The sequence below is a fragment of the Pelecanus crispus genome, chromosome 3 (assembly GCF_030463565.1).
Source record: "Pelecanus crispus isolate bPelCri1 chromosome 3, bPelCri1.pri, whole genome shotgun sequence".
Classification (NCBI taxonomy): Eukaryota; Metazoa; Chordata; class Aves; order Pelecaniformes; family Pelecanidae; genus Pelecanus; species Pelecanus crispus.
Window position 1 is genome coordinate 98,696,214 of NC_134645.1, and position 26,314 is coordinate 98,722,527.

A 26,314-nucleotide genomic window follows, 5' to 3' on the forward strand; every position below is an offset into this window, starting at 1 on the left:
TGCTGTTGAAAGAAAACCATGAAAAAGTCAGAAGAAATGAACCATCCTTGGCTTTAATCTATTCAATTACAGCCATCTGAAATAGGAACTATTTCTCTGCAGTGTTTTATCCACTAGTTAAAAATAATTGCACATATTTATATGTTTATCCAACTGTTTTTGCTTCTGCTTCCCGCAGGACTGTAATAGTTCTAACAGCCACAGAAACCCACTAACCAATAAATTTTAATAGCTTTATTTCAAATGCTCTCTATAACTCCAACCATCTTTCCAATATCTGAAAAAGAACAGCCTGTAATGTTGTACCTAGCTTGTGCAAATCCTGGTGTTCAGAAACTCAGGGGAAATTCAAATGGAGCAAGCAAAAGGCTTGGCCATCTTGTCCGGCCCTGGGCATGTCCAGCTGAGAGGCTGGGTGGGTAGGCTGCGTTGTAGCAGAAGCCTCTTGACGGAGCTGCCTGATGGGTGGGTGACCCCGAGTGGTGAGGGGGAGAAAAGCAAAAAGAACTGGGTCGTCTTAGAAAAAGTGGAACGGTACATCTATGGCACAGCTATAGGAACTCTCATGCTGTGCCTATCCTTTTCTACAGATGTTGGAAAGACTGAAACGAGTGAAAAAGGAAGATCCCTTAGGACTGCATCCAGCCAGTGCAAGGCGAAGGGTCTGCAGGGTGCTCCAATTTGAAAAAAGCCTCTGTGGGCCTAGAGAGGATGTTCCCAGGGATGAGATTTCTTTTGTACTTAAGTGCATATGCACACTTGCACACACACACTGCTTTCTAGCATGGTGTCAAGCATCCTCCTGCCAGAGCCAGGCATCCTCCGTGGGCAAGAAACTGAAGTGGAGGTAGTTTTTTTTTTAAAACAAATGAAAAATCAGGTGCCAAGTCCTGACACATCTCTGCTAAAAATCTTTGGAGAATGGGGGCAGCAATCAGCAATACTATAATAGATGAGTCAAGCAATAAACTACTGCAAACAAACAATTCTGGACCAGATCCTGAAGAGAAATGCCTGCCTACACACCCTGATACAACCCAAAATATGCACTGTACTGCATATTGTGTGTGAAACCCTAGGAACAGCCTGAGTCATGCAATGATTGGTACCATCCATCACAAGTTAGAAACTCGTCCTGTGTTTCAGAGTTGCACCTGAGGCCTCAAATCAAATGTGACAATTTTTATAATAACCAGTGCTAAGGTGTTTGGTAGAAAAAACTATCTCTGTAGACAGTTTGTCCCCACAAATGGAGTGGTTATTTCACTGGGTTCCTCCAATTTCCAAAGGAAGAACATTTTGCTTTGCTTAGAAAGAAACAACAGTTTAAGAAATAACATTTGGCTTGTATGTAGTGCCTTCATTATCTTTTACCTTTCCATCTAAGACAATCTATACCTAAAGCTAACAGACAATGCTGCTGCATTATTTGATATCACACCTGATGCACCTGACTCATGACCTCTGAGTCTGTTCCATGGCACGTTGTGCTGGTTTTGGCTGGAGCAGAGTTAATTTTCCTCATAGTAGCTAGTATGGGGCCATGTTTTGGATTTGTGCTGAAAACAGTGTCGATAACACAGGGATGTTTTCATTATTGCTGAGCCGTGCTTCCACAGTGTCAAGGCTTTTTCTGCCTCTCCCACCACCCCACCAGCGAGCAGGCTGGGGTGCACAAGCTGGGAGGGGACACAGCCGGGACAGCTGACCCCAGCTGACCAAAGGGATATTTCACACCAGATGATGTCGTGCTCAGCAATAAAAGCTGGGGGAAGAAGAAGGAAGAGGGGACATTTGGAGTGATGGCGTGTGTCTTCCCAAGTAAGCACTACACGTGATGGAGCCCTGCTTTCCTGGAGATGGCTGAACACCTGCCTGCCCATGGGAAGCAGGGAATGAATTCCTTCTTTCGCTCTGCTTGTGTGCGTGGCTTTTGCTTTACCTATTAAACTGTCTTTATCTCAAGCCATGAGTTTTCTCACTTTTACTCTTCTGATTCTGTTCCCCATCCCACTGGAGGGGGAGAGAGCAAGCGGCTGTGTGGTGCTTAGGTGCCGGCTGGGATTAAACCACGACACACGTGAAAACATGTTACAACAGTTCTGGGGTAAAAATATAGTTATTGCATTTTGTTATCAAACAGCCGAGTCTCTCATATGGTTACCTTACAGACCTTGTGTATAGTTAGAAGCAGTAAATACTATGTTAGCAGGTGTACGGAAACACTGTTACCAGCTTTCACAGAATCATAGAATCATTTAGGTTGGAAAAGACCTTTAAGATCATCCAGTCCAACCATTAACCTAACATTCAGGAACACAATGAAAGAGATGGAAGAACACCAAACAGTTCATGGGGACACTCCCTGGTGCTGAGTTAGTGTTTGTGCTCCTTCCTAAACTGCTGCAATTACATTTAGCTATTCTTATTGCTGCCTTTATTAAGGTCTTACAGCCATAAACTATTAGGTATTCTTTCTAGGCTAAGCTCTGAATACGACACGCATGTCCACTAAAGATACTACTTTTGGTTGAAAAATAATATAAAGATAAAAGTAGTATTTTTTAATATTATAATATTTTTGGCTATAAAGAATGTCAACTAAACACATTCATTTGTAACCCTTAGTTTCTAGGTTCTGCCCCAATAGCTTTTTAGGGTCCTGACATGGTATTGTGTAATATCTAGAAGTGACTAGCTTTGAATTAACTTTTCCAAGTGACTACTGACTTTCAAACAAGAACAAGCAATAGCTTCTTGGTATGTTGCTTTGATACATATGTTTGCATTATTTGAACGAATTATCTCTGTAAATAGGATTGTACTGTAAATGAGAAAACAATGGTATGTTCAGTCATCGGACAGAGACGGTTTAGATGATTGTACTCTGGGTAAACTGCATCGGCACAAAACGGGCAACTGTGATTTCATGTCCGAGATGTTTCTGATTTGGATATATTGAACTATTTATGCTCACTGCATTCCTCCATATAATTTCATTAATCACATAACAGCGCTCCTCCACTAAACACGCTAACTCTAATTAGCTCTCTGCTACACAGATGTTTCCTCATTTAGATGTTCAGTGCCTGGTCGTGTGTCCCCCTCACTTTCACATGGATTTCAGCTTATACTACATCACTTCAGCGTCCTTTCTGTGTGTGAGCCCTCTGGGTTAATACGTCCTTTTGAATAACAAATTGATCGCAGATAGATATGAATGATAGATACACATGGTGTCCACATTATCTGCATTGGTTATACACATGCAAATGTGAAGGGCACATATAAAACAGAAACGAAAGCAGTAGTTTAAGCGAAGGAGGCTGGAGTGAAGACACGACCGATTTCTCTAACCTGCGCTATTCCTACCAATAAGTCAATGTATCAGTGATGAATCACTCTATTTCTGATCTCAAATAGCCCACAAGTCGGTGGACTAGACAAGGGTAAATGTTTTAATCAGAGAATTACGGAGGATTCAGTAATCTGTAAATACTAATGCTGTGACTCTGTGTTTTTATGCAGCATGAAGTTTTAAAAGCATAATTCAAGCTGTAAGCGCGCGCTTAGTTATGACAGCAGGGAGCGTTGAAAAATGCATCGGAAACTCCCCTGGTAGGAAAGGATTCGAAAGAGGTTTTAGATTGTGCATTTCATGTGTGTTGCGGCACCTGATGAATGCCTTTTTCTCAAAATAAAGACAGGTGGATCATTATGAAATTCTCATATACGAATGCTCTCAAGTCCTTCTCATCTACTGGGAAGCAGCACGGTAGAAAACTGGGGAAAACGCGGTCCGGCCCGGCGTGGGCATGCAGGGCAGTGCGTGGGGTACCCCGGGCCCCGCTGCCTCTTTCGGGGGGCAGGGGACAGGGGGGCGACACCGACTGACAGACCCCCAGGAAAAACGAGGGGAAGGGCACGAAACGGCCGCCTTATTTACAACTTCTTACTTCGGCGGAGCTCCACAATATTCCTCCGGTTAAAAAAAAAAGAAAGGGAAAAAAAAAAAAAACCCAACAAAAATGAAGCCAGCGGCTGCCCGCCGAAATGAGGGGTAAGTCCTCCGGGACGCCCCCCCTCCGCGGCGGGGCACGGGGGTCTCCCCCAGCCCGGCCGGCGCTGTCCCGGGGAGGGAGTCCCGGCCGCCGGCCGAAGTCGGTGCCCGCCGCGGAGGGAAGGAGCCCCCCGCCGCGGAGGGAAGGAGCCCCCCGCCGCCAGCCGGGCCCCGCCGCCGCCCCCGAGGGCGCCGAGCGCGGAGCTCCGCCGGCCGCCGCCGCCCCCCCCCCACCCCGCCGCGGCGCCCGGGGGCGGCAGCCGGAGCGGGGCGGGGCGGGAGCCCCCCCGGCCCCCGCCCGCGGGGACCCTCCCTCCCGCCTCCCCGCCCTGCCTCCCCTCCCCGCCCCCGCGCACCGCCAGAGCCGCCCGGGGAAGCGGAGGAGAAGGATCGCCTCCCCAGAGCCCCCCGCCGAGCCCCGGCCGCGACGGCGCGGCGCCCCCGGCCCGGCCCGGCGATGCGGCGGGTGAAGGAGGAGGAGGAGGAGGAAGGGCGGCCGCTGGCGGGGTAGAGGGGCGGCGGGAGCGGCGCCAGGCACCTGCCCCGCCGGGCCGCCGCAGGGCACCGCGGGGCGCCCCGTAGCCGCCCCGCCGGCGGCGGGAGCGCCGCCCTCGCCGGCCGCCCCGCCGGGGGGGGATCGCGGGCGGGCGAAGGGGCAGCCCCGCCGCCCCCCGCGGCCATGCGCTGAGCGCCGCCGCGCCCGTCCATGGGGCGGCGCTGAGGGGCGGCGCGGCGCGGCGGGAGGGCGCCGGGGGCAGGATGAAGTCGCTGCTCTTCAGCCGCTTCCTCCTGCTGCTGCCCTGGGTGCTGATCGTCATCATCGTGCTGGACATCGACAGCAGCCGGGCGCCGCTGCCCGCCCTGGCCCCCCGCGGCGGCGGGGGCGGTAGCGGGGGGGCCCGGCCGGCGGCAGCGGCAGCGGCGGCGGCGGGGCGGGCTCCCCCCCCGCGGCGGCCCGAGGCGGCGCTGCCCACCATCTATGCCATCACGCCCACGTACAGCCGCCCGGTGCAGAAGGCCGAGCTCACGCGCCTGGCCAACACCTTCCGGCAGGTGGCGCGGCTCCACTGGATCCTGGTGGAGGACGCGGCGGCGCGCAGCGAGCTGGTGAGCCGCTTCGTGGCGGGCGCCGGCCTGCCCTGCACCCACCTGCACGTCCCCACGCCGCGCCGCTACAAGCGGCCGGGGCTGCCCCGCGCCACCGAGCAGCGCAACGCCGGCCTGGCCTGGCTGCGCCAGCGGCACCAGCACCTGCCGCCCCCCCAGCCCGGCGTGCTCTTCTTCGCCGACGACGACAACACCTACAGTCTGGAGCTTTTCCAGGAGGTGCGTGCGGGGCGGGGGGCGCGGGCGGCCGCGACGCTCCACCGCCGGCCTCCCCTCAGGCGCCCGCCGTTTCCCGCCTCGCCTCCCCTCAGGCGCCCGCCGTTTCCCGCCTCGCCTCCCCTCGGGCGCCCGCCTCGCACCTGCCGCTCCTCTCCTCTCTCCTCTCCTCTCCTCTCCCCTCCTCTCCTCTCTCCTCTCTCCTCTCTCCTCTCCTCTCCTCTCCTCTCCTCTCCTCTCTCCTCTCCTCTCCTCTCTCCTCTCCTCTCCTTTCCTCTCTCCTCTCCTCTCCTCTCCTCTCCTCTCCTCTCCTCTCCTCTCTCCTCTCCTCTCCTCTCCTCTCCTCTCCTCTCCTCTCCTCTCCCCTCCCCTCCCCTCCCCTCCCCTCCTCTCTCCTCTCTTCTCCTCTCTCCTCTCTTCTCCTCTCTCCTCTCTCCTCTCTTCTCCTCTCTCCTCTCTCCTCTCTCCTCTCTCCTCTCCTCTCCCCTCCTCTCCCCTCCTCCCCTCTCTTCTCTTCTCCTCTCCTCTCCTCTCCTCTCCTCTCCTCTCCTCTCCTCTCCTCTCCTCTCCTCTCCTCTCCTCTCCCCTCCTCTCCCCTCCTCCCCTCTCTTCTCCTCTCCTCTCCCCTCCTCCCCTCTCTTCTCCTCTCCTCTTCTCCCCTCTCCCCTCTCCCCTCTCTCCTCAGGCGCCCGCCTCGCCTCCCCTCGGGCACTCTCCTCTCCCTCTCCCTCTCCCCTCCTCGCCGCCCCTCCGGCTCCCGCCGCTGCCCGTCCCGCCTGCCTCCCCGCTCTTGCGGCGCGCTCCCCGCCCCTCGCCCAAAACCCGGGCACGGAGGGGTCCAGCCCGCTCCCCGGGGCGGGCACCTCGCAGCGCCCCGTCCCTCGCCCAGCTCCCCAGCGCTGCCTGTGTGTGACCGCCCCTCTCTTGAGGTGAAGTTTTTTGTCCCTCCCCTCCACGCTCCCCCCCCCCCCCCCCCCCCAACTTTTTCCTGCTGTTTTCTCGCTTTCCTGCCGAGCCGAGCAAGTTGAGGGTTTATATAAGGGATCCTGTGTTTTTCTTAAAACTGGGATGGAAAGCGCTTTTCGGTGTGGTTTGGTTTGGGTTTTGGTTTTTTTTTTCAGGCTGCGTCCCCCTCCCTGTAGGGCAAACTCATGTCCGGAGTCGCCATCCTTCACAGGTTTTTTCCTGGCGCAAATGAATTCATCCAGAGCCGGCTCCTTCGCGTGGAGTTGCCCAGTCTTTTTGAAGCCTTTCGCTCTTAAAAGCAGCAAATCGTTTGTGTAATGACTGAACACCCTTTCAGGAGTCTCTTTTGTGAAGAGACCTGTTTTTGTCTTTATTGCAGCCCCTTGGTGAAGGGCTTTGCTCCTTTTTGGTGGGAATTGGCAAGCGCTCGGAGAGAGGGTGTCCAGCTTTCTTTCTGGGTTCCTCCTGGCAGGAAGGAGGGGTGTTTAATAAGTGGACATAAACAGAAGAAGAAAGTTCATGTAAGTCTTCTGTGACAGCTAGAAGACGAACCTTGGCAGGGAAAGGAGGGAGGAAAACGGAAAAGTAGACCTGCAGCAGATAAGGAGCGTACAGGATTTCAGACAAACTGCGGTCCATGTCTTCTGCTGGTGGACGGTGCTGTATTTAGTGGTATACAGCCATATTCTGCAGTTTGGAAGCACTGTGCTTCCTCATGTGCTTTGCAGTCCGTAGGTTAAAATGAACGTGGTACGCAGAAATGTGAAGCACGTGAAATTCCCTAGAGCAAGTTATTTTAGAAATGCTTATGCTTGTTTGCGTTGAGTCGTAATGCATCCCTTTCCATTTCCAGTATGTGGGGAGGCGCAGGGTCCCTGTTCAGCAGGGATGCTCTGCTTCCTTTGCCCATTTGGCATTCAGCATTGAAGCTGCTAATTTGAAGACCTTTGCCTGGAGGCTAAACCTTTGTTGTAATTGATTTTTCTTAAAAATCTCATGGCTGTGCTTAGTGCATTATAATGCAGAGTAATTCCACTTGACGTGACTGGAGCGTCCACCTCTGTTTGGGGATATAAAACTAATCTGATTCAATCTTGGGGAGTCTGTAAATTGATATGGAAAATACACTTCACCACAATGAGCAGTATGGGACAAAAAATATTTGGAGACAAATCTCTACTTTTTTTTTGGGGGGGGGGGGGGGGGGAGTACCAACATTAGGGACAAGCTAAAGGAATGGTATTGGCAGGCTTATCACTTGAGTGACCCACAGCTACTGAAAGGTGGTCCAGTCAGGTTTATTCTTTTATCGTTTCCTGTATTATTCTTCTAATTGCTGTGAACCGATGAAACAAAAAGGTACAGATTGCCTCTCTGATCAGCTAGGAAATGCAGGAAAGGAAGGGGATAAATCTGTCTGGAGGGTTAACATTGCAAATTACAAGCACAACAGGCAATCTGTGTTTCCTTTTGCTAGCAAGAATGGTAACCTCCAGCATGCAGCTCCACAGTCCTAAGGCTTCTCTTTCACCAGGGTTCAGCTGCTGGGGAAGAAGTGCTTATTCTGAGCCCTGTGTTCACAGTCAAACACATGTGTGTGTGAATGAGTTTTCCCTCTGAAATGCAGTGGCTGGAAAGCCCTGTTACAGGAGCGGAGAACGAGCTTTTGCTTCGGTTACCACTGCAAGTTCCCATGACTGGTTTCTGGGGTCACTAGCGAGCTGCATGCGAGGTCTCTGGGAGGCTGCTGGCAGTAACATGGGGAATGCCTTGTTGACCCGACTTCCATTAACTTTGCCCCTTGGCAGGCTTTGCCAGCTGGATGTGCCTTTACAAGTGGGAGGATGCATTTAGAGAGAGCCAGTAGTCTTGCTTTCAGTCGAGGCACTGCTTGAGGGCTGTTTTTTTTTTTTTTTTCTTGTTAAAAAAACTTCTCTGTCTTTATGGATTCTGGCTTGACAGCTCTGTAGTAAATCCTGATCTCTCCTTCAGGAATTGATTGATTTATGAGGGTAAACTATGCTCGTCTTTTCCAAGCATGAAGAGAGCGGCTTCAGAACGCGTTGTGCGCAGATGAGGTCTGGTAGTAATTCCTGTCATGAAAGTGGCGGTAACGATACCTGAGAGGGAGGTTTTTTTCAGTTTGTTACCCTGCCAGGAACAATTCTCCAGACCTGCAGTCACATAATCCCAAAGGAGGTCTGATAAACTGCAGTCTGCTCACCGGGAAGGGTAGTAGAGGGAATGTAGAGGGACGAGACAGGAGCTCTGAATTCTGGTCCTACCACCATCCTGTGCTGGCTGGGTGACCTTCAGCGTGTCACTGACGTGGGCCCGGGGACATGCGGGTCCCAAACTGCCAGCAGCAATGTCTGTGAGCATCTGCCCGCAAGCAGTTATGCACATTTGTTGGCTTATGAAATAGTAGGGCTGTCTTCTTTGTAATGGATTTCTTCTGTGTCAAAGCTGGTTTCAGTAACAGCAGTGAGGGCTTGGGGGGTGGGAACCAAGGCTAGTTAGGACCGTAAAACCAACATGAGAGAAGCATTGGTGTTAGGGATGCGTTTCGCTCAGAGGTTGAAAAAGTGTAACTGCAGAGCAGAAGGTGTGCCAGGGAACTGCGTGTCGGTGAAGGATTATGTCTAAGGCAGCTCCTTTGCTGTGGGTTTCCCTAGTGTCCCTACAGAAGACAGAGCCTTTTAAACAAAGCGAAATCAGCAAAGGCTTTACTGTGAGCAGGGGTGCATAAACTGTAAGGGCGTGAACAAAAAGGAGCGTCCTTTGACAGGAAATGCCATGGGATACTTCTGAGGGCTTTTGATGAGAAAATTCTAATCTCTGTCCAAAGTACTTCTGTCTGGTACTTACCTTACATTTGATGTGGAGTGAGCTGGGCCCAATAGACCTGGGCAAAATGTGTTTCATGGAAATGAGGGACACCCTTCCCCCCCCCGCCCCCAGCTTACAGTAGTGTTTTGCTGGAAAATGTCACCATCTGTAGTAAATCTGGAACCCTCTGGTGCTGTTTATAATTGTCTTTTTTCCTAAGATGCACAATGGCATGTGGGTGGATAGCTTAGTTTGTGACTGGCAAAACTATGTCCTCAAAGTCAGACTGGGCAGGGTCTGAGCAGGTTCAGTTGTCATTTCTAGAATAAGGTGGAGAGCCTGGATTGTCTTTGTGCTGCTACGCTCTATTCAGCATTGGCTCAGCTGAGCACTTTGTTAGGAATGGCTCACCTTCCCTGGAAAGGCTTCAGGGAAAGGACCAATTGCTTCAGTGATTGTGAAATTCTTCAGAGAACTAAGTGGGGCTGCAGCAATAATGAAGAAATATTTCCAGGAGTGGAGGTGTGGCTTTTAAATTATTCCCAACTCTTTCTGCTTGAGAGTATAATGGTGGTCAGGTGAAAAATCATGCTGTTACTTTAATGCTGGTGGTTCTGGCATATATATTTTGTCATTTATTATTTTGGGATCCAGACCTCAAAAATAATTTATATTTTTTCTGCTCAGGTATGATCTGTTCACCTACAGGTGTCCATCTGCATTTCCCCATCAAAAACAACAGTCTGCTTTCTGAAAATATCTTTTATCAATTGAATGTCAGCCTGCATTCGTAACAAAGCCGCTGAGAGGCCTGAAATCCCAGCTACTGTATTTTATATGCTTTACAGATGTTTGTACATGAATCATCATAACTTCTATTTTTTTACTATAGGCTGTTCTTTTTGGAGTGACTCTGTTATAGTTTCTGTTGCATTTGTGCTTCATCTTATTCCTGAATGCACGTTATTGTAATATTGTGACTGATGCCTAGCAACTGCCAATTTCATATTTTTAGACTTCCAGAAAGAAAACATTAGATAAAGCTGGCATTCCACCTTCATAGAGAGATTTTAAAAGCAAGATTAGCCAAAGCACTGGAAACTGAAGGTAGACATAGCTAAGTTCCACTTCCTTAACTCTTCACATCATTCATGTGTTTTTACATCTCAGGCATTTTCTCTGCCCTTCCCGTACTGTGAGTAGTTGGCCAAAGGCCACCACTTCCTTGGTCCGTGTATGGATGGATATGTTTGCAAGTTGGAGATATTAGTGTTGGAGGTCCGCTCTGCTGTTAATTGTGTAGACTCCCCTGACACCTTTAAGGGTGAGGGGTCAGCTGCTTAAGGAGTACAGAGGTCTCCAACATGCGTGAGAAAGCGAGCTTGCTGCATTCAGAAATGCATTGATTTTTAGAGATTCCTATCTAGGTTACATCTTGTCACCTTTGCTTGTATTTTGCTCGGACACCTAAGCTGAGGTGTATGTGAAATTAAAATGCTTATATCTAAAACTATGATCTCCCTCAGTGCCGCCCCTAGCACATTCGTCATTGGTGTCTGAAATTTTGTAGCAAGATTTGCTGGGTGCCTAGAGTGTGCAAGTATGGCATATACCGCACTCTTGTCTGAGTGCAAGTTGAGGATTTGCAGACTGGGTCTCCTTAGAGGAACCAACACTATAAGGTGTGATCTGAACAGAGCCTTGCAGCATGGAGTTCAAAGTAAATCATGGCATTAATTGTCATTTCTAAGGGGAAAAAAACCCAAACTTTTATTAAATAGCTTAGCAGTTAGCCCTATCGCCCACTGAGTTGGGGACCAGAATTCAATTTGCTGTAGCTGTTGCCTGGACAAGAATGCCCTGAGCATAACGGTAGAGTTGAAGCTGGAAAGGAGGTAGGAGGAGAGCTCACTCAACCCCTTCTCCTGAAGTACAGGTAGTCTTTACTGTAACTCAGGATTCATGGAGCCACAAAGAAGGTAAGAATGTGATTGGTGAAGAGGACAGTCAGCTGGATTGCTCTTCGCAGGAGTAACTTAAACTTATCGAATTAAGCAAAAAATCCCTAATATTTTGAAGGTATGCTCTTGCTTGTGTAGTGGCCTAAATTGCCCAGGTAGGATCAGCCTCAAATCAGCCAGATGGGAACAAAGATTCATGAAGAACAGAGGGAAAACAGGAAGCATTTTGTCTTGGCTAATGGGTGTGACCTTCTCACTGAAGGTTAGGGCTGTCCAACTCTGGTAATTTTCATAGTGGCACTGTAGAGCAGAGGGCAAGTTCTGTGCATGATTCAGACTGAAAACATTTTCTTATGCCCCTGCCCTTCACTCTCCCAAAAGGTATGGTGAAGGCAGCAGATATTCTAATGGCTCTTAACAGTCTGTATTCTGGAAAAAGTAAATCCTTGCTATTAAAAATAGAACAGAAATACTTGCAGGCATTGCATGTCACCCAGGCTTCAGTTTTCCCATTAGCATAGAATCATAGAATGCTTTGAGTCGGAAGGGACCTTTAGAGGTCATCTGGCCCAACCCCCCTGCAGTGAGCAGGGACAGCTTTAACCAGATCAGGTTGCTCAGAGCCCCAGCCAACCTGACCTTGAATGTTGCCAGGGATGGGGCCTCCACTGCCTCTTTGGGCAACCTGTGCCAGTGCCTCACCACCCTCATTGTAAAAAATTTCTTCCTTATGTCTAGTCTAAATCTATTCTTCTTTAGTTTAAATCCATTATTCCTTGTCCTGTCACAACAGGCCTTGCTAAAAAGATTCTCCCCATCTTTCCTGTAGGCCCCCTTTAAGTACTGAAAGGCTGCCATAAGGTCTCCTCGCAGCCTTCTCTTCTCTAGGCTGAACAATCCCAACTCTCTCAGCCTGGCCTCATAGGATAGGTTCTCCAGCCCTCGGATCATTTTGGTGGCCCTCTTCTGGACCCGCTCCAGCAGGTCCATGTCCTTCTTGTGCTGAGGGCCCCAGAGCTGGACGCAGTACTCCAGGTGAGGTCTCACCAGAGCAGAGCAGAGGGGCAGAATCACCTCCCTCGACCTGCTGGCCACGCTGCTTTTGATGCAGCCCAGGATATGGTTGGCTTTCTGGGCTGTGAGTGCACATTGCCGGCTCATGTCCAGCTTTTCATCCACCAGTACCCCCAAGTCCTTCTCCACAGGGCTGCTCTCAATCTCTTCATCCCCCAACCTGTACTGATACTAGGGGTTGCCCCAACCCAGGTGCAGGACCTTGCACTTGGCCTTGTTGAACCTCATGAGGTTCACACAGGCCCACCTCTCCAGCTTGTCCAGGTCCCTCTGGATGACAACTCATCCTTATGGTGTGTCAACCACACCACTCAGCTTGGTGTTGTCTGCAAACTTGCTGAGGGTGCACTCGATCCCACTGTCTATGTCATTGATGAAGATGTTAAATAGCACCGGTCCCAGTACGGACCCCTGAGGGACCCCACTTGTCACCAGACAATCTTTGTAAAATATTTTGAGAGCAACTCAAAAAAGACTTTACAGAAGAAGTGAATTTTTACTGTTTATTCCAACTTTGACTAGGAAAGGGTTAGTGCTCCTTTGATAACTTTTACATAACTGTCCTAATCTTTATACACTGTATTAAGCTAGCTTCTGTGTATTTTTTTAACAGACATATTTATGCAAAAGATTTAAAAATAGTATAAGTGAGTCTGTTTATCTTTGCAAGCATGGAGGTCTTTTGTTGTATCTCTTGGAGCTGGTTGGAAAAACCAAATTTTTGCTATAGTCTTAAAAATAACATTCAGTAGTCTAGACAGAATTAAGTATTAGCTGGCAGTCATTAGTTATTTTCTTCATAATAAAAAAGGATCTAAATGGAGTTAGCAGTGCATTAAATACCTTTCTAGTATATAAATGATTTAAGAATACATGACAGATTTTAAATGCACACTGACATTCCCCTTGCACATAGACATGTAATACCTATGCTAAAGAGGCTGGATTAGAAAAGACTGGTAGAGAAACAATGAAATAGCTTAAAAATGAGAGGAAGCAGTGACAAAAAAAAAGCTGTTTGAAACAGATTTATCCAAGTGAGGGACTTCAGGTTACAAAGTACCAAGAACTGTCTGTTTCTGCACTTTGACAGCAGTCTTTTTCTTACCTGTGAAGCTGATACTGTTACTATGAAATTAATTACTAACGGTCAGCAGCTCTTCAGAGGTACAGTGAACACAACCTGGTAGAATAACAGAAACTCGGATGAGAAAAAGAATTAGTAAGTAGAAGGGCCAAAAGGAAACATGCATAGCAAATGGTTTGGAAGTCCTCCCAGTCCAGCGAAATTGGCTCCTAACTGCTTTAGTTAAATTTCGTACAGTTTTCTCCTGTAGGGAAGCAATATTGACATTTGTGCCCAAGGATGCTGGTATAATTTAGAGGCATTAATCAGTGTATCTGATATGTAAGATGTTGCTTGAGAGAAGAGGGAATTAATCTATCCTCCCTCTGCAGTGTAGATTGGGTATGAATCAGCAGAGGAGTTTTTAAGGCAGATGTTTGGAAAAAAGCTTTCTAATAGTGAGAATGGTGAAGTACTAAATCAGATCACCTGTGAGGGTTGCGGAGGAGGCTAGATCAATGACTGACAATTTTTTTTGATTTGTAGACCCTTTCTACAAGTTTTCCCATGGAGACATACCCTTTACAGTCAAGTTTACCGACAGCAAACTTGCTTTTTGAAGTTACTATCCCCTAAGCATCACAGTCCCTGAACTACAAAAACCACTGCACAGATTTTCTATGACTCAGTACCTCCTTTGAAGTAATGGTAAGTAAGGGCAGAAGCTCCATTTAATGCCTAAGTAACCAGGCATAGCATCGCTGCAGCTGAGCTATCCCTCTGACTTGTAGTGCAGTCACATAAGTTTTGCTGAAGCAGAATTTGGCTTTAAATGACCTGTGAGTAATGCGGGATGCCTGTGTGAGAACTGATAGGGAACCTGGCTGTGCTTCTGCTTTAACGCGTAACATTTTCCCCTGTGGACGAGTTGTAGCGAAGGAGCTCTAGATCCTGTCTTTGGTAATAATAAATGGGAATTTTGCATAGAAATCTGCTTGAGTCTCGCTGGGATGCGGCAGGAGGGTGAGCCTGGACAGTAACCTGTAGCCTGACCAGTACAGATCACAAATTACACAGGGGTTGAAGTGATAGAGAACAGGGGGTGAAAGTTTACTATGTGTGGCAGCCAGGTTTGCATTTGCTGAGATCTTTGAATCCTGACTAGAAACGCATCATCATGCTGCAAAAACACTAGGACGGTTGTTCCAGTTGGAAGCCTTTTCGCTGTAGGAAGTATGGCCGTGTTTCGTTCTGTCTGTCATTTGCCTTCATTCCCCTTGGGCTTTTGTATTTTGTTACTGGCTTGGTATCTTCCCTATCCATCAGTCTGGCACATCCCATTAAGCAGCTTTTCTTGATTGACTAATGAGATGCTATTTTTGGCAATGCTTTTATCACTATCTTTTATTGCTCAGCTGCATTTTCTGCATTTTCACTTGTTATTCTTTAGTGGTTCTTCTATTGCTACTCTATTTACTGTTATATGCCCATCACCTCACTGGGATTTCTATGCTCAGTTGTTACTCATCTCTCGTGTCATTTCCTTGCCCACTCCTTCCCAATTGTGTCCCCCCTGCTTCATTCAGGTTTGTTCTACCATCTTGCAGAGTCCTTTTCTCATTGTCTCCCATCCAGTACATCGCTCTCCTCCTATACCCAAGACCCTCTTCCAAATAATCAAAAAGTAAATAGAGGACAAAAACATTTCCAGAGGGAGATTCATCCTACCTAAGAGAGCTGTCTAAGCCAGGCAGGATGACTCACATCAGCAGGTTCCTATCTCTGTTCATTAACTACAGAAGTCTAAGTAGGATAGACCAGATGCCTAACTTACAGAGAGGTGGGCATAAGTAAGATGAATACCATTCATGTAAGCTACTACCACTTAAAATGCTGAGTATTAAGACAGCATGTGCTACTGCACATTAAAATGACAGATAGAAGAGTAATTTAGGAAGCTGTTTGTAAGTTATAGGATTTTGGCAGTTGTTTAACCCATAGCAATAAAGCTATTTAGAATTAACGTGTTTTTGAATCACCTTTTTGTGTCCCAATGATTAGCAGCATCAAATTCCAGATGCAAGCTGGCCTTTTAATCCAAATAATAGCTTTCTCCCCATCGTACATAAATACAGCCTTAACACATCAGTATGTTAACTGCAAACACATCAGTATGTTAACTGCAGTAATGCTATTCTCAGAAGATTAAAAGAAATATTCCTGCTTTCATCTGCCTAGCATATCCTGAGGCTGTAAGGTATTTCAGAATTAGCATAAATTCCGGTCTAGATGTGCTCTTTCAGTTTTTACTTACAAGGGGTTGCTGTATTCTTGACATCTGCTTATTTCATTCTCCAAAAATGTAACCTGTGAGAATAAAGGAAGTAACCCAAGGACAAAATAAAGAGCTCTGCAAAGGGTTACTTACTTCCTTCAGATGTGTGGTGACTTGACTTTACTGACTTAACTCACAGACACCGAGATGGACCCAAGACTGTAATAATTAAAACTTCTTGGGTCATTTCATGCTGGTTTCGTGAGGTCAGTGAGATACTTTTCATTCACAAGATTTTCCTACACATTGTGTATGATGAAGTATTAATGTAAATCAGTCTGTTTCTGCTAGCATAAGTGCTGTGGCTGCTATTGACCCAATTCAGAAGTCTTGTGTGGTCTGGCTCGTTTTGCAGGACAGCTGCCCGAATGCTTACTGTGAGAAAAGGCAGGGTATGGACTTGCTATGCATTAGCTGCTCTCTTGTAGTTAGAGTCTCGCAGCATTTTATGTTTACTATGGGTACAGGCAGTTGGCACAGGGTAGCTAAAATGCTGTAAATCAGTACACTAGTAATTTGTTCAAGTATCCGTACCCTCTAGAAGATATTAATGGCAACACAGGAAAGTTAGTGGGCATCTGTGTTCGCTTGATCACGCTCTTGGAAACCTTTTGCAAACTTGCCTGTGTAGACAAGCCCAATAGGATGATGCCCTGTGTCCATGTCTGATGTGTTTGGATGTTAATATAAATGCAGTTAGAAAAATTTATTAAATGAATGTAGCATTAAAACCAGGGCTAAAAGGTCTTCATGAGAAGGTTTGACTGATTTCCATATCCAAATGGTTAATTGCTAATTCAGCATTTCCTAAATGGAGGAGTGGGAGAGATTGGAAAAATAATCTTAAGCAGGGAGAATAGTTACAGACAAACATGTTTAACAATAACCTGTAGAGATATTCATGGCAGTCTCTCACTGGCAATTAAATAGTCAATGTTTTGGACAGAATCCTTATCACAAGAAATCGCTATATTGCCAATGGTATACATATGCTGTTCTTATACAGTATGGACTGCTGCTACTGAGTGAGATGGTCTGACTTGCTGCAGCAGTTATTAGGGTGCAAGTGAGAAAATTTTGCTAAACAAATTTAAAGATACACAAAGAATTGGAGGGAGAAAAGGTGCATGCCTCTCTCCTGTGTGTACATACATATTTGTGGATTTTTAAATATGTATTTTATACCTTCCTAATGTGAAAGTTCTCCTAAGGATCTGCTAATGTTTCTAGCTTAGAAATGTGAACCAGAGTGATGTGACGTCTTTGTTTTTTCTGGTGCATCTCCTGGGAGTCTAGATGATATGCATGATAAATCTTTCACCTTGGCAGAAAGAGAGGGAAGTGTTTAATATTTAACCAAGGTTGTCTTTTACTTCAACATCTATCGATAGGGGACTGCAGTTACAAATATGTAAAACTGTGTTTGTTTTTGCTAAGAGGAGTACTTGGAAGGAGAAGAAGGAGATAACCTTTCCCTAAGGAATAGGCCTCAACTACAACAGAAGACAAGAGGTTGTTTTAAAAATCGATCAAATTAAGCCCACGTTACACTGAAATAGTTTAATACTTGCTCAAATAGGACCATATTTAAGCACAGTGGTTAAAACAGTGGCTTTTGAGTCAGTGTGGTTAAACCGTGCAAGTTGCTGTGTCTGTGCCCTCATCTTCTCAGGTTCTCACTCCAGACTGTCAGTGATTTTCCCATGGGGAGCAGCACATCAGGGTTCATGTCATGTTATCTCCTGTATACTGAAGAAAACGGTCTACTAACCAGTGAACTGAATTCACTGACTGCCAGTCATGCACGCTTTTTGCTAGAGTAATTTTTTAGTATCTATAGATTCCTCTAGGTTAGATGAGGACCACGTTTCCAGAATTGCATTTAGTTACATTTACATCACTGGGAAAAACTGCTGTTACTGGTAGCAAACTAGCAGAAGCATCCTGCCTGACCTGTTTTCTGTTCTTCTCAGAAACTTAGCAGAGCTTTTCAAAAGAAAATGCAGAAGTTAAAAAGGCTTAGCCCCAACTTAATCTTTTTTTGTGAGCCTTTAATAAATCTGAGCTGCATCTATTGTACAAACCTGGTTTGCGGCAGGTAGGGGAAGAGTTGTGTGTCACAATTTCCTGTACTCAGTGTATTTGTTACCAGTCTCTAAATAATTGTACTTGTCTTAATGAAGTGTGTATTTGTTAATCATTATTGTAATATTCTCTCTCGCTGGGCTTGTACAATACTTCAGCAATCTATAGAAATAAGCCTACTGCAAGAATGCTATAGTGTTGCAGATAAAAAAGATCTACTATACCTTTAGGAACCCAAACAAACAAGAAAAATACTGTTTTTTCATAGCTTTTAAAATTTTTTGTTACAAAAATAATACGAATAGGATATTTTCAGTAGAATTGAGGTGCCTATGGGCTAGAGAGCTGGAGATTTCACAGAAAATGAGTGGGCACATGCAGCTTTCAAATACTTATTCTGTTGGGCTGAAATCTGTAAGCTAGAATTGCTTTTGAATACCTAGTCTTGATGATTAATGTGTAGGCTTTCCACCAACACTTAGAACAAAAAGCCTACTAGGAAAATGTGTGTACAGTCACGCTGTGCCTGCCTCTTGCAGATGCGTACAACCCGCAAAGTATCGGTATGGCCCGTGGGACTGGTAGGAGGACGCCGGTATGAGCGCCCGGTTGTGGAAAACGGCAAAGTTGTTGGCTGGTACACTGGCTGGAGAGCTGACAGGCCCTTTGCTATTGACATGGCGGGTAAGTACCAAGTTTCATGATACATGAATGTTTCTCATAATAACTATTCTTATATTTTTTTTTATGAGTGGGACAGAAACAGATGTCTCGGTGTAAGCAGCTTTTAAAACTTCTGAAGTGCAGCTGCTGTATGTAGCCCTTCAGCACTAAATATCCTGGAAGTCTTAGCTTGCACATCTTGTCTAATGAAGTTGCTGCTTGGTGATATCTGAACTTACTTTCTCTTGGTTTTAATTTTATGCGGCAACTTGGCTTTTATGTTGGATAAATTGTTTGTCTGTTAATTGTAAATTAATTCATCCAATTAATTTCTGCAAGGAGCCCCTGCCTTTCATTGTGTCATCAATCTACACCAGGCAGTATAAATGCAGACTCTTCTTAGACCTCATGTTGTAAAATGCTACTCTATCATGAAATTACTCATCTTTTTATTGGTTATTTGGAATGACGGTGATAACTGTTGATGGATGTAGTTTGAAACACTGGGCTTAGGGGAAAAATCACTGACAGCTATAGCCTAGCAGATAAAGGCAGAAAAGCTTCAAAATGGATCTAATCAATCTTCTGCTGTGAAGTTAGAACACCACATAGCTCTGTCTTGCTGTCAGTCCATGCTTAGACAATCTTTTGTATATGTTCACAACTGCCACATGAATCACTACTGTGCTGAAATCTGATTTCAGATGGAGCAGCAGCTGTTTTCCCAGCTAATTATATGATATTTGCACTTAAGCATCTTCTGTATTCAGGAAGGAGAGGGAAGGGGAAAAGTAGGAATGCAAGGGCAAGAATGGGGTAGAAATAGCCGGCCATTGTCTGTTTTCTGATACCCTTATGTTTTGGGAGAGGGAAAAGGACAGTGCTTTCCCATCTCAACAGAATATTTTTATATGGATTGAAATGTTTGATGAAAAATATGCACAGTATTTACAGTACAATTGGTTAAAAAGAGTAAAGAAGGACTAACAGTTGTTAACACCTCAAAGACAGAAACACCAACAGGTGAATTTTCTGCACTAGAGAAGCATTTCATGTTAATAGTATCAGCTGGCATGAAAATAAAGATTGAGTGTCCAGGTAGAGGCATTCCTCAGGGGAGAAGTACGTATGTCTGTCCCCAGACCCATGCAGTCTGTTGAGGACTGCAGCTGTGCATTTTAACAGTCTCTGCCTGTGGATTTATAGACACATATTGATACTATGCCGTAGAATTGGTTACTTACGGGCATTTATAAAGATGATAGCAGGGTTCATAATTCATTAGCAGCAGGCAAAAAGCCATTATACAACATTGGCCAAGGGACTGTAACCCAGGCATGAAGAGATACATGGAAAGTTCTTAAGTTGTTATTCAACACTTTGCAGTTGCTGGCTGAAACACTGGCATGAGGGAAAAGCAGCTCCATTAGGAGCATTCCTGCTCATACTTTTACCAAAGTCACGGAAGGGACGGTTATAGAGACTAAGATACAAGTGTTGAGAGTATAGGAAGTTATTGCAGATCCACAAACAAGGAGTTACTACTTTGCGAGAGAACTTTTATTAGCCTTTAAAAAATAACTGAAGAAATTAAATTACATTTTTAATTTCAGCAAGGAGAGAATGGATCCCGTGTAGGCTGGTAAAAATTTGTGTTAAGTTTGCGTCTTCATTCCCCTCAGGAATACAGTGGAAGGGCACAGACGAACAGAACAGAACCTGTAAATCCAGAACAGCATAGGTGTCCGAACAGGTGCAGTCTACAGGATGCGTGTTAACACTCAGTTTTCCACCCTTGCGCCGCTGACTCCCCAACACACCCCTGGGGACTTGGAGGACTTGCAAACACACCTAAGCCCATGCTGTAGTACATCACTGGCATTCCTCCATCTGCTGGCACCAAATACACAAGCAACTTATACCTTATACTGCACATAAGGAAGATCAAGGATCTCTTTTGAAAATATTACCATGAAAAAAAATAGGTGCATATATTAAACTGCTCAGCTGTCTACAGCTGTTTATAATCAATGTTCTGATTCCCAAGGCTCTGGTAAGGAGGCTCGCTTTGGTTTGCAGAACTATCTTTTCGTAGTGATTTTCACAAGAATTTGATCGTGAGGCTGGGTTGAAAAGAATGACTGCTTAAAAGGTTTGGGACCACTGATTTAACTTGTGGCTGTTCAGAAGAAGCACATCCTTGCTTTTAAACACATAAACTTCTTATTCTAGACTTCAAAATACAGGGCCAAATTCAAATCTACTGCAAGTGGAGACAGGTCCTGCTGATTTCATTGGGATCAGCTCAAAGACGCTAGCTGGCCAACTTCCCTAGATTCTTCTTTGAAATACACTCACACATGGCAATCACATTGGATCAGTTCAGTAAACACTGGTTATTGCTTTTGAGAAGTTTGTGGTTGACACTGCTATTCTCCAATGCTAACTTGCATTCAGAAGGCAGAGTAGCTGTTTCCTGTGTTGCTTTTTGTCTGGCAATCAACACACTGTATGAATTAGTTCTGGTGTTTTTTAAGTTCGTCTCAGTTTTAACTTTAGGTGGGTTCTAGAGTTTGACACAGACTTCCTTACCCTCAGGGAAGAAAAGCAAGAGAGAATTGGGTTTTGTAAGGAAAAAGTGACATTGATTATGAGATAGGCACTGTGTTGTTTATTATACACCTGATTTTAAATCTTCTATATTAAATGATGCTGTTAGTTGTTTACTTTTGGCTTGTTCCCAGTGCCAGAGTTTTTGACCACCCATGAGAACAAGTTACATTGTGATTCTCCTAATGTCAGGACTGTTCAAAGAAAACAGATGCGTGCTTTACATTAGCATTCCAGGAGCTACTTCAGTCATAGAGATTAATTTGTGCCTGTGAATCACTGGGCAAGCAGATTTTGGACTTGTGGTCCAGAGCTCATCCAGTGAGCCCTAAGTTCCTCTGCTAGGGCCTGAGCAACCACCTTTCTTTTGGATTTTGCTGTAGTTATGAGATCTTTAGTACATTTCATCTTTCTTATGGTTCCCTGAGGAAAAAGCTCTTCTATTAATGACACTGCAAAATATGGCATACTTTGTCTGAATCTGAAAGAGCCACTGCTGGAAGTCACAAGTACAAATGAAAAAATTTGGAGTGGCTATGGCAGACACCACACTCTTAACAAAAAAAAAAAAAAAAACAAACAAAAAAACAACAACAAAAAACCCCCAGAAAACCAAACCAACGAAACAAAAACACCCAAACCACCCCTCCATCCAATGGTAACAACTATTTTAAGTCTTGAGTTGAAAATCAAGATCCTCTTTCATGGTGAATTAACTGTCAGCAGATGCCTTTATTATGAACTACAAAAACTCCTGGTTGAGCACCTCTGCCTTATTGCAACCCAAACAGTATGTCACAGGGAGAAGACAACTTGAGAGAAGCGCACCCCAAGCCATGGCATGTTCAAGAAGCCAAAGGTAGTACCTTGAACTGGGTGGAAACCAGTATATCTGTTTCAACATCAGCACTGCGCATTAGCATTTATACACTACAGAAATGATAAACACTCTCAGTTCCTAGCTCGCCTTCAGCTACCATCCTATTTGGAGCATTCAGGAAGCGAAGGCATTAATCATGGCAACAAAACCTTTAAAGACCATCTCAGTCTAACCAGATGAAGAAAAATGGTTCTGCCTTTTAACAGAAGCCATCGATCCAGCACAAGTCAGGGTGTGAATTAACAGAAACAGCTTCTGTAGAAAGAAGCACAGATGTAATCTTTGCCACGTCTCCCAGGTATCTTGTCCTCCAACAAATTAACTCTTATCTAGGTGGCTTTTCAGCCAATTAGATTTAATTTACAGCCTTGCATTAAACACAAAAAAACCCGAAAACACCTCTTCACACCCTGACTATGAAATTGTCCTGTGGCATTTCATATGAACTTAAGCCCAATATGATCTTGTAGGAATAATGATCAAGTAAAAGAATTGTATGCCTGTACACTGTTCTGTTATGCTATGCTGGAGACAGTAATCCCAGATTAATCCCTGTTTGGGGTTAGAATTCAAAATAAGTGTCTTTTCCTCTATTACCACAGGATCATGATCTACTGAGAGAAATAACTACTGCCAGTCTAGTTAAAACCTGAGCCATCTCCTCTCTTTTTTTTTTAATGCCAAAATGATCCGTCTGTGATAAAAAGTCAGCTGAAAGTTGTCCCTAGAAAATGGTTTTCCCTCAAGTCCATCTGAAGTCTATCTACATAAATACAAAATGTCATACATGTGAAATTAGAGCAGTTATAAAGCAGAGTTGAAGAACAAGGAAGCCAGGAGAGAAGTCTCTTGGAATTATTTTAAGTCTTCAAGTTGCTGCTTTATTGGATTCTTTTAAGAAACAAAGACTGCATGACCACTCATCAAGGAAACAAGCCTCAGGCCAGTCAGTGCACAATAGTCCATGTCCTTGCCACACACAACACGGTTTAATAATTTGACTTCTGTTTGATGCCTGAAAACATGGGGGATTTTTGATAGCACCCTAAAATGGTGGTTTGCAATAGCATGGTAGCATGTTAGATGCAGGGGGCATGGCACTGCTGAAGATCTGCGCATAGGAGAAATTCATCGTCAGAACTGAATCAAATTTTCTCAACAGAGCAAGCTTTGCAACAAGAGAACCTAGAAGAAATGAATGTATGGATAAGCATGGGTTGTGGGGACTAGGGAGCCAAGCTGAGACATGCAAAGATATGCAGTAGAAAACACGTCTCTTCTTTTGCTTAGAACAGATTCCTTTTCCACTCTAAAAACTAGGACACTACACTAATTTTGGTGTTTACTTCATTTTCTTCTCCATGGATGACCAGCTTAAATCATAAAAATTAAATTTTAAATCTTTTTAAAAAGAAACAGTAGCTCACACAGCTGATCAGGGCTCCAACAGTGCCATCCCTTGCAAAGCAAACATTCTTTCTTGTGCCCAAAATTTCAAGCATGCTAAAGCCCAGTTGCACCAGAATTTATATTGTTTGTTCTAATTTAGAAAAAAAAAAAACAAAAACCAAAACCCCACGCTAACCAAAAATACTGAACTGAACCAGGCCAATTTGTTCATCAGTGATAAGTCTACAGTCACCTTTCAAGGTGCGGAAAGCTGGCTGTCCGCACTGCAGCTCTCGTGCTGAGGGAGTGTAAACGCCCCACCTTGGCTCCTCACAAATGCTTGCACTTGGCTACAAACAGCAGCGGGATGGAGCCCACCCTGCGCTCCCTCATAGCCAGGCTGCAAGTCGCAGGAAGCAAGGAAGGCCCGTAGCTTGCTGAAGACAAACCCCTACCTGGGAAGAAAAGCCCAAACTGCTGCTCTTTTGCCTGGTGCCGCCTTGCCTAAACCCAGCAGCTGCAGCAGCGAACAGCTGGATCCCAGCATTGCTGCTAGCAGGTGGTGCAGTCTGCAGCACGGGAGCTGCAGAGCTTAACCGCGCAGAGTGAGGCTGCAGCTGAAGTCGCACACCTCCTGGAAGACTTCTACTCGCTAGAGTACTCCGCAAGGTGCGGATAAGCCCTTTCCATCTAGACACCTGTTCTTTATCTTAGGCAGGATATAATGTATAAAGTTAAACGTGTTCTTCAACCATGTCTGTCGGTGAATTGGGAACCTCAGTTTATATCCAACCCATAGTCTTCAGCTGCAGTGTCCAAATCTTTATTTGCAAGAAAAAAAAAAAGAATTACTTTCTGGTGTCTTCCTGTGCTTTGCTACAAGCAAGAGAATGATAGTTAAGATAAAAGTGGTTTCAGGGTGCCTTCTTTATATGTGATCTAGTAATTAATTCCTTACATTATCCTCTTTAAAAGGCTCCCATAAAAGCCACAGATACTTTCAAGGAAAATACAGTAGCAAGATAATACCAGTAAAAATGGGGACAGATTTATATTCCATTAGAGAAAGTTATACTCATTTAAAAATAAGAAAATTTTAATACCGGCTTTAGAATTAAATGTTCTTGCAGTTTTCCAGAACAGATAACAGATGTCAAAACTGTTACTACTTCTGTCATAAAGGGACAGCTGGAACCAGTCTGAACTGACAAAAAAAGGACTTCTGTGGTAGGCTTGGCAATTAGACATAAGGAGTCACAAATCTAATTTTTCTTTACAAGTATATCAGTCAAGTTTTGAGTCATACTAAGAAAGAAGCATACATAAAAAGCATACATGCGACTGAACCTTGCTGAATGAAAGCTGGCGGGTTCTATAAATAATAGCGAACTGGAGATTCGTGAGAGCTGCTTCAGAGAGGGCGAGTTTGTTCAAACTCGTGGTTTCTCAGTTTGTAATCTCCCTTTGAGGGACCAGCTGTATGTTATTAGAGGAACGCACTGCAAAGAGAGGCATGTGCACTGACACAGTTCTTTCAGTCGTGCTGTGCAATGCACAGATCAGCTGCAGGCTGTCTTGCGGGCCACGTTCAGTGAAAATCGTTCACAAGTCCACAATGACTACGTGGTGTGCAAGGCAAAACATTAATATGACTTGTCTTTTATCAACAATAATGTTAAAACTCTCTACGGGCTAAAAATCTCTAAAGACCACAGTTGTTATAAAGTAACATAATTTAACATTTTTTTCTGACTCTCACCTTTAAACCTAGAAGTGATTGTACAGTATAAGCTTCATACATTTTATTTTACTTAAAATTTAGTTTTATTTCTGAAGTAGAAGTAGAAAGGAAGGATAGTCCGGGATCTTAGCAATACCTGACTTTTCAGGCAAAAAAGCATATATTCTCTTCATGACAGGAAATTGATTAAACATATTGAAAATATGGTGCAATTAGAAAAATCTGATGTAGGATGTACAAACCTACCCAATATTGTCTACCCATACAATCAAATTTACACATTTTTAAAAAGAAGATGGGAGGTTTCTAGGCTTAAGTGTAACTTGCACAAAAATGTAAGGCCTAAAGGTTTTTCCTAACCTTTTTCCCCGCCCCCTTCTCTCCAAGGATTTGCTGTGAGTCTTCAAGTGATTCTGTCGCATCCGAAAGCCGTCTTCAAGCGTCGTGGTTCTCAACCAGGAATGCAAGAATCTGATTTTCTGAAACAGATAACAACAGTGGAGGAACTGGAGCCAAAAGCAAACAACTGCACAAAGGTACAGATTTCCACGCTCACTAAAAAGCTTTCGTATCATCTCTGTAGAGGACTCTACTAACACAAATGTTATTTTGTAGGTTCTTGTATGGCACACACGAACAGAAAAAGTAAATCTAGCTAATGAGCCAAAACACCATCTGGACACAGTCAATATTGAGGTATGACATGGAGACACAGGAAGCACAGCACAGTGGGTGTGTCGGAAGCTGTTCCAGTTCAGCCAGTTCTATCATCTACTTCTGCTTGAGACTTTTTAACAGTCATCTGATGGACTTCGGTGGAAACAAGTTGTCAGATACTCTAATAAGCAAATCAAGTGGGTGTGCTTTGTTCTAACTTGTTTGCATGCATTTCTGACCTCTCGTCTTAATAAACTGACACTTACCTTTGTTTTAAGGCTGTTTCCACATAGTAAAAACAATCAAGAGAAACATGGCTGCAATAGAGTGTTTTCAAAATCATCATTTATGTATATACTTTTTGTATTTATATTTATCCAGCTTAATGGTGTAATTATAAACTGATTTTAAATCACAAACTGTTGATCTAAATATTTGCATAAATGGATCCTCCAAATTGAACATGTTTTCCTTCATTAAAAGTAGACTTCTTGAAGAAATAGCAGTCAAATAGGTCACACAATAATGAAATAAAAACCCACAATCATTTATGGATTTATCCTTTTAATATAGGGAAATAACATTTTATCATTACGAGGCACCATAAAATGTAAACACGATCACTGTCATAAACCTGGATATCTCTGCAAGGAAAAATAGATCTGTTCACATTGA

The 26,314-nt window shown here is 44.8% G+C and overlaps 1 protein-coding gene across 1 annotated transcript; it reads left to right on the forward strand.

Annotated features, from left to right (window-relative positions):
- The first annotated feature begins 4,819 nt into the window (after positions 1-4,819).
- On the forward strand, positions 4,820-25,684 carry B3GAT2 (beta-1,3-glucuronyltransferase 2). Its single transcript, XM_075707469.1, has 4 exons — positions 4,820-5,386; positions 18,239-18,383; positions 25,370-25,518; positions 25,598-25,684. The coding sequence occupies exons 1-4, from the start codon at positions 4,820-4,822 to the stop codon at positions 25,682-25,684; spliced, it is 948 nt and encodes a 315-aa protein (XP_075563584.1).
- Positions 25,685-26,314: the final 630 nt, after the last annotated feature.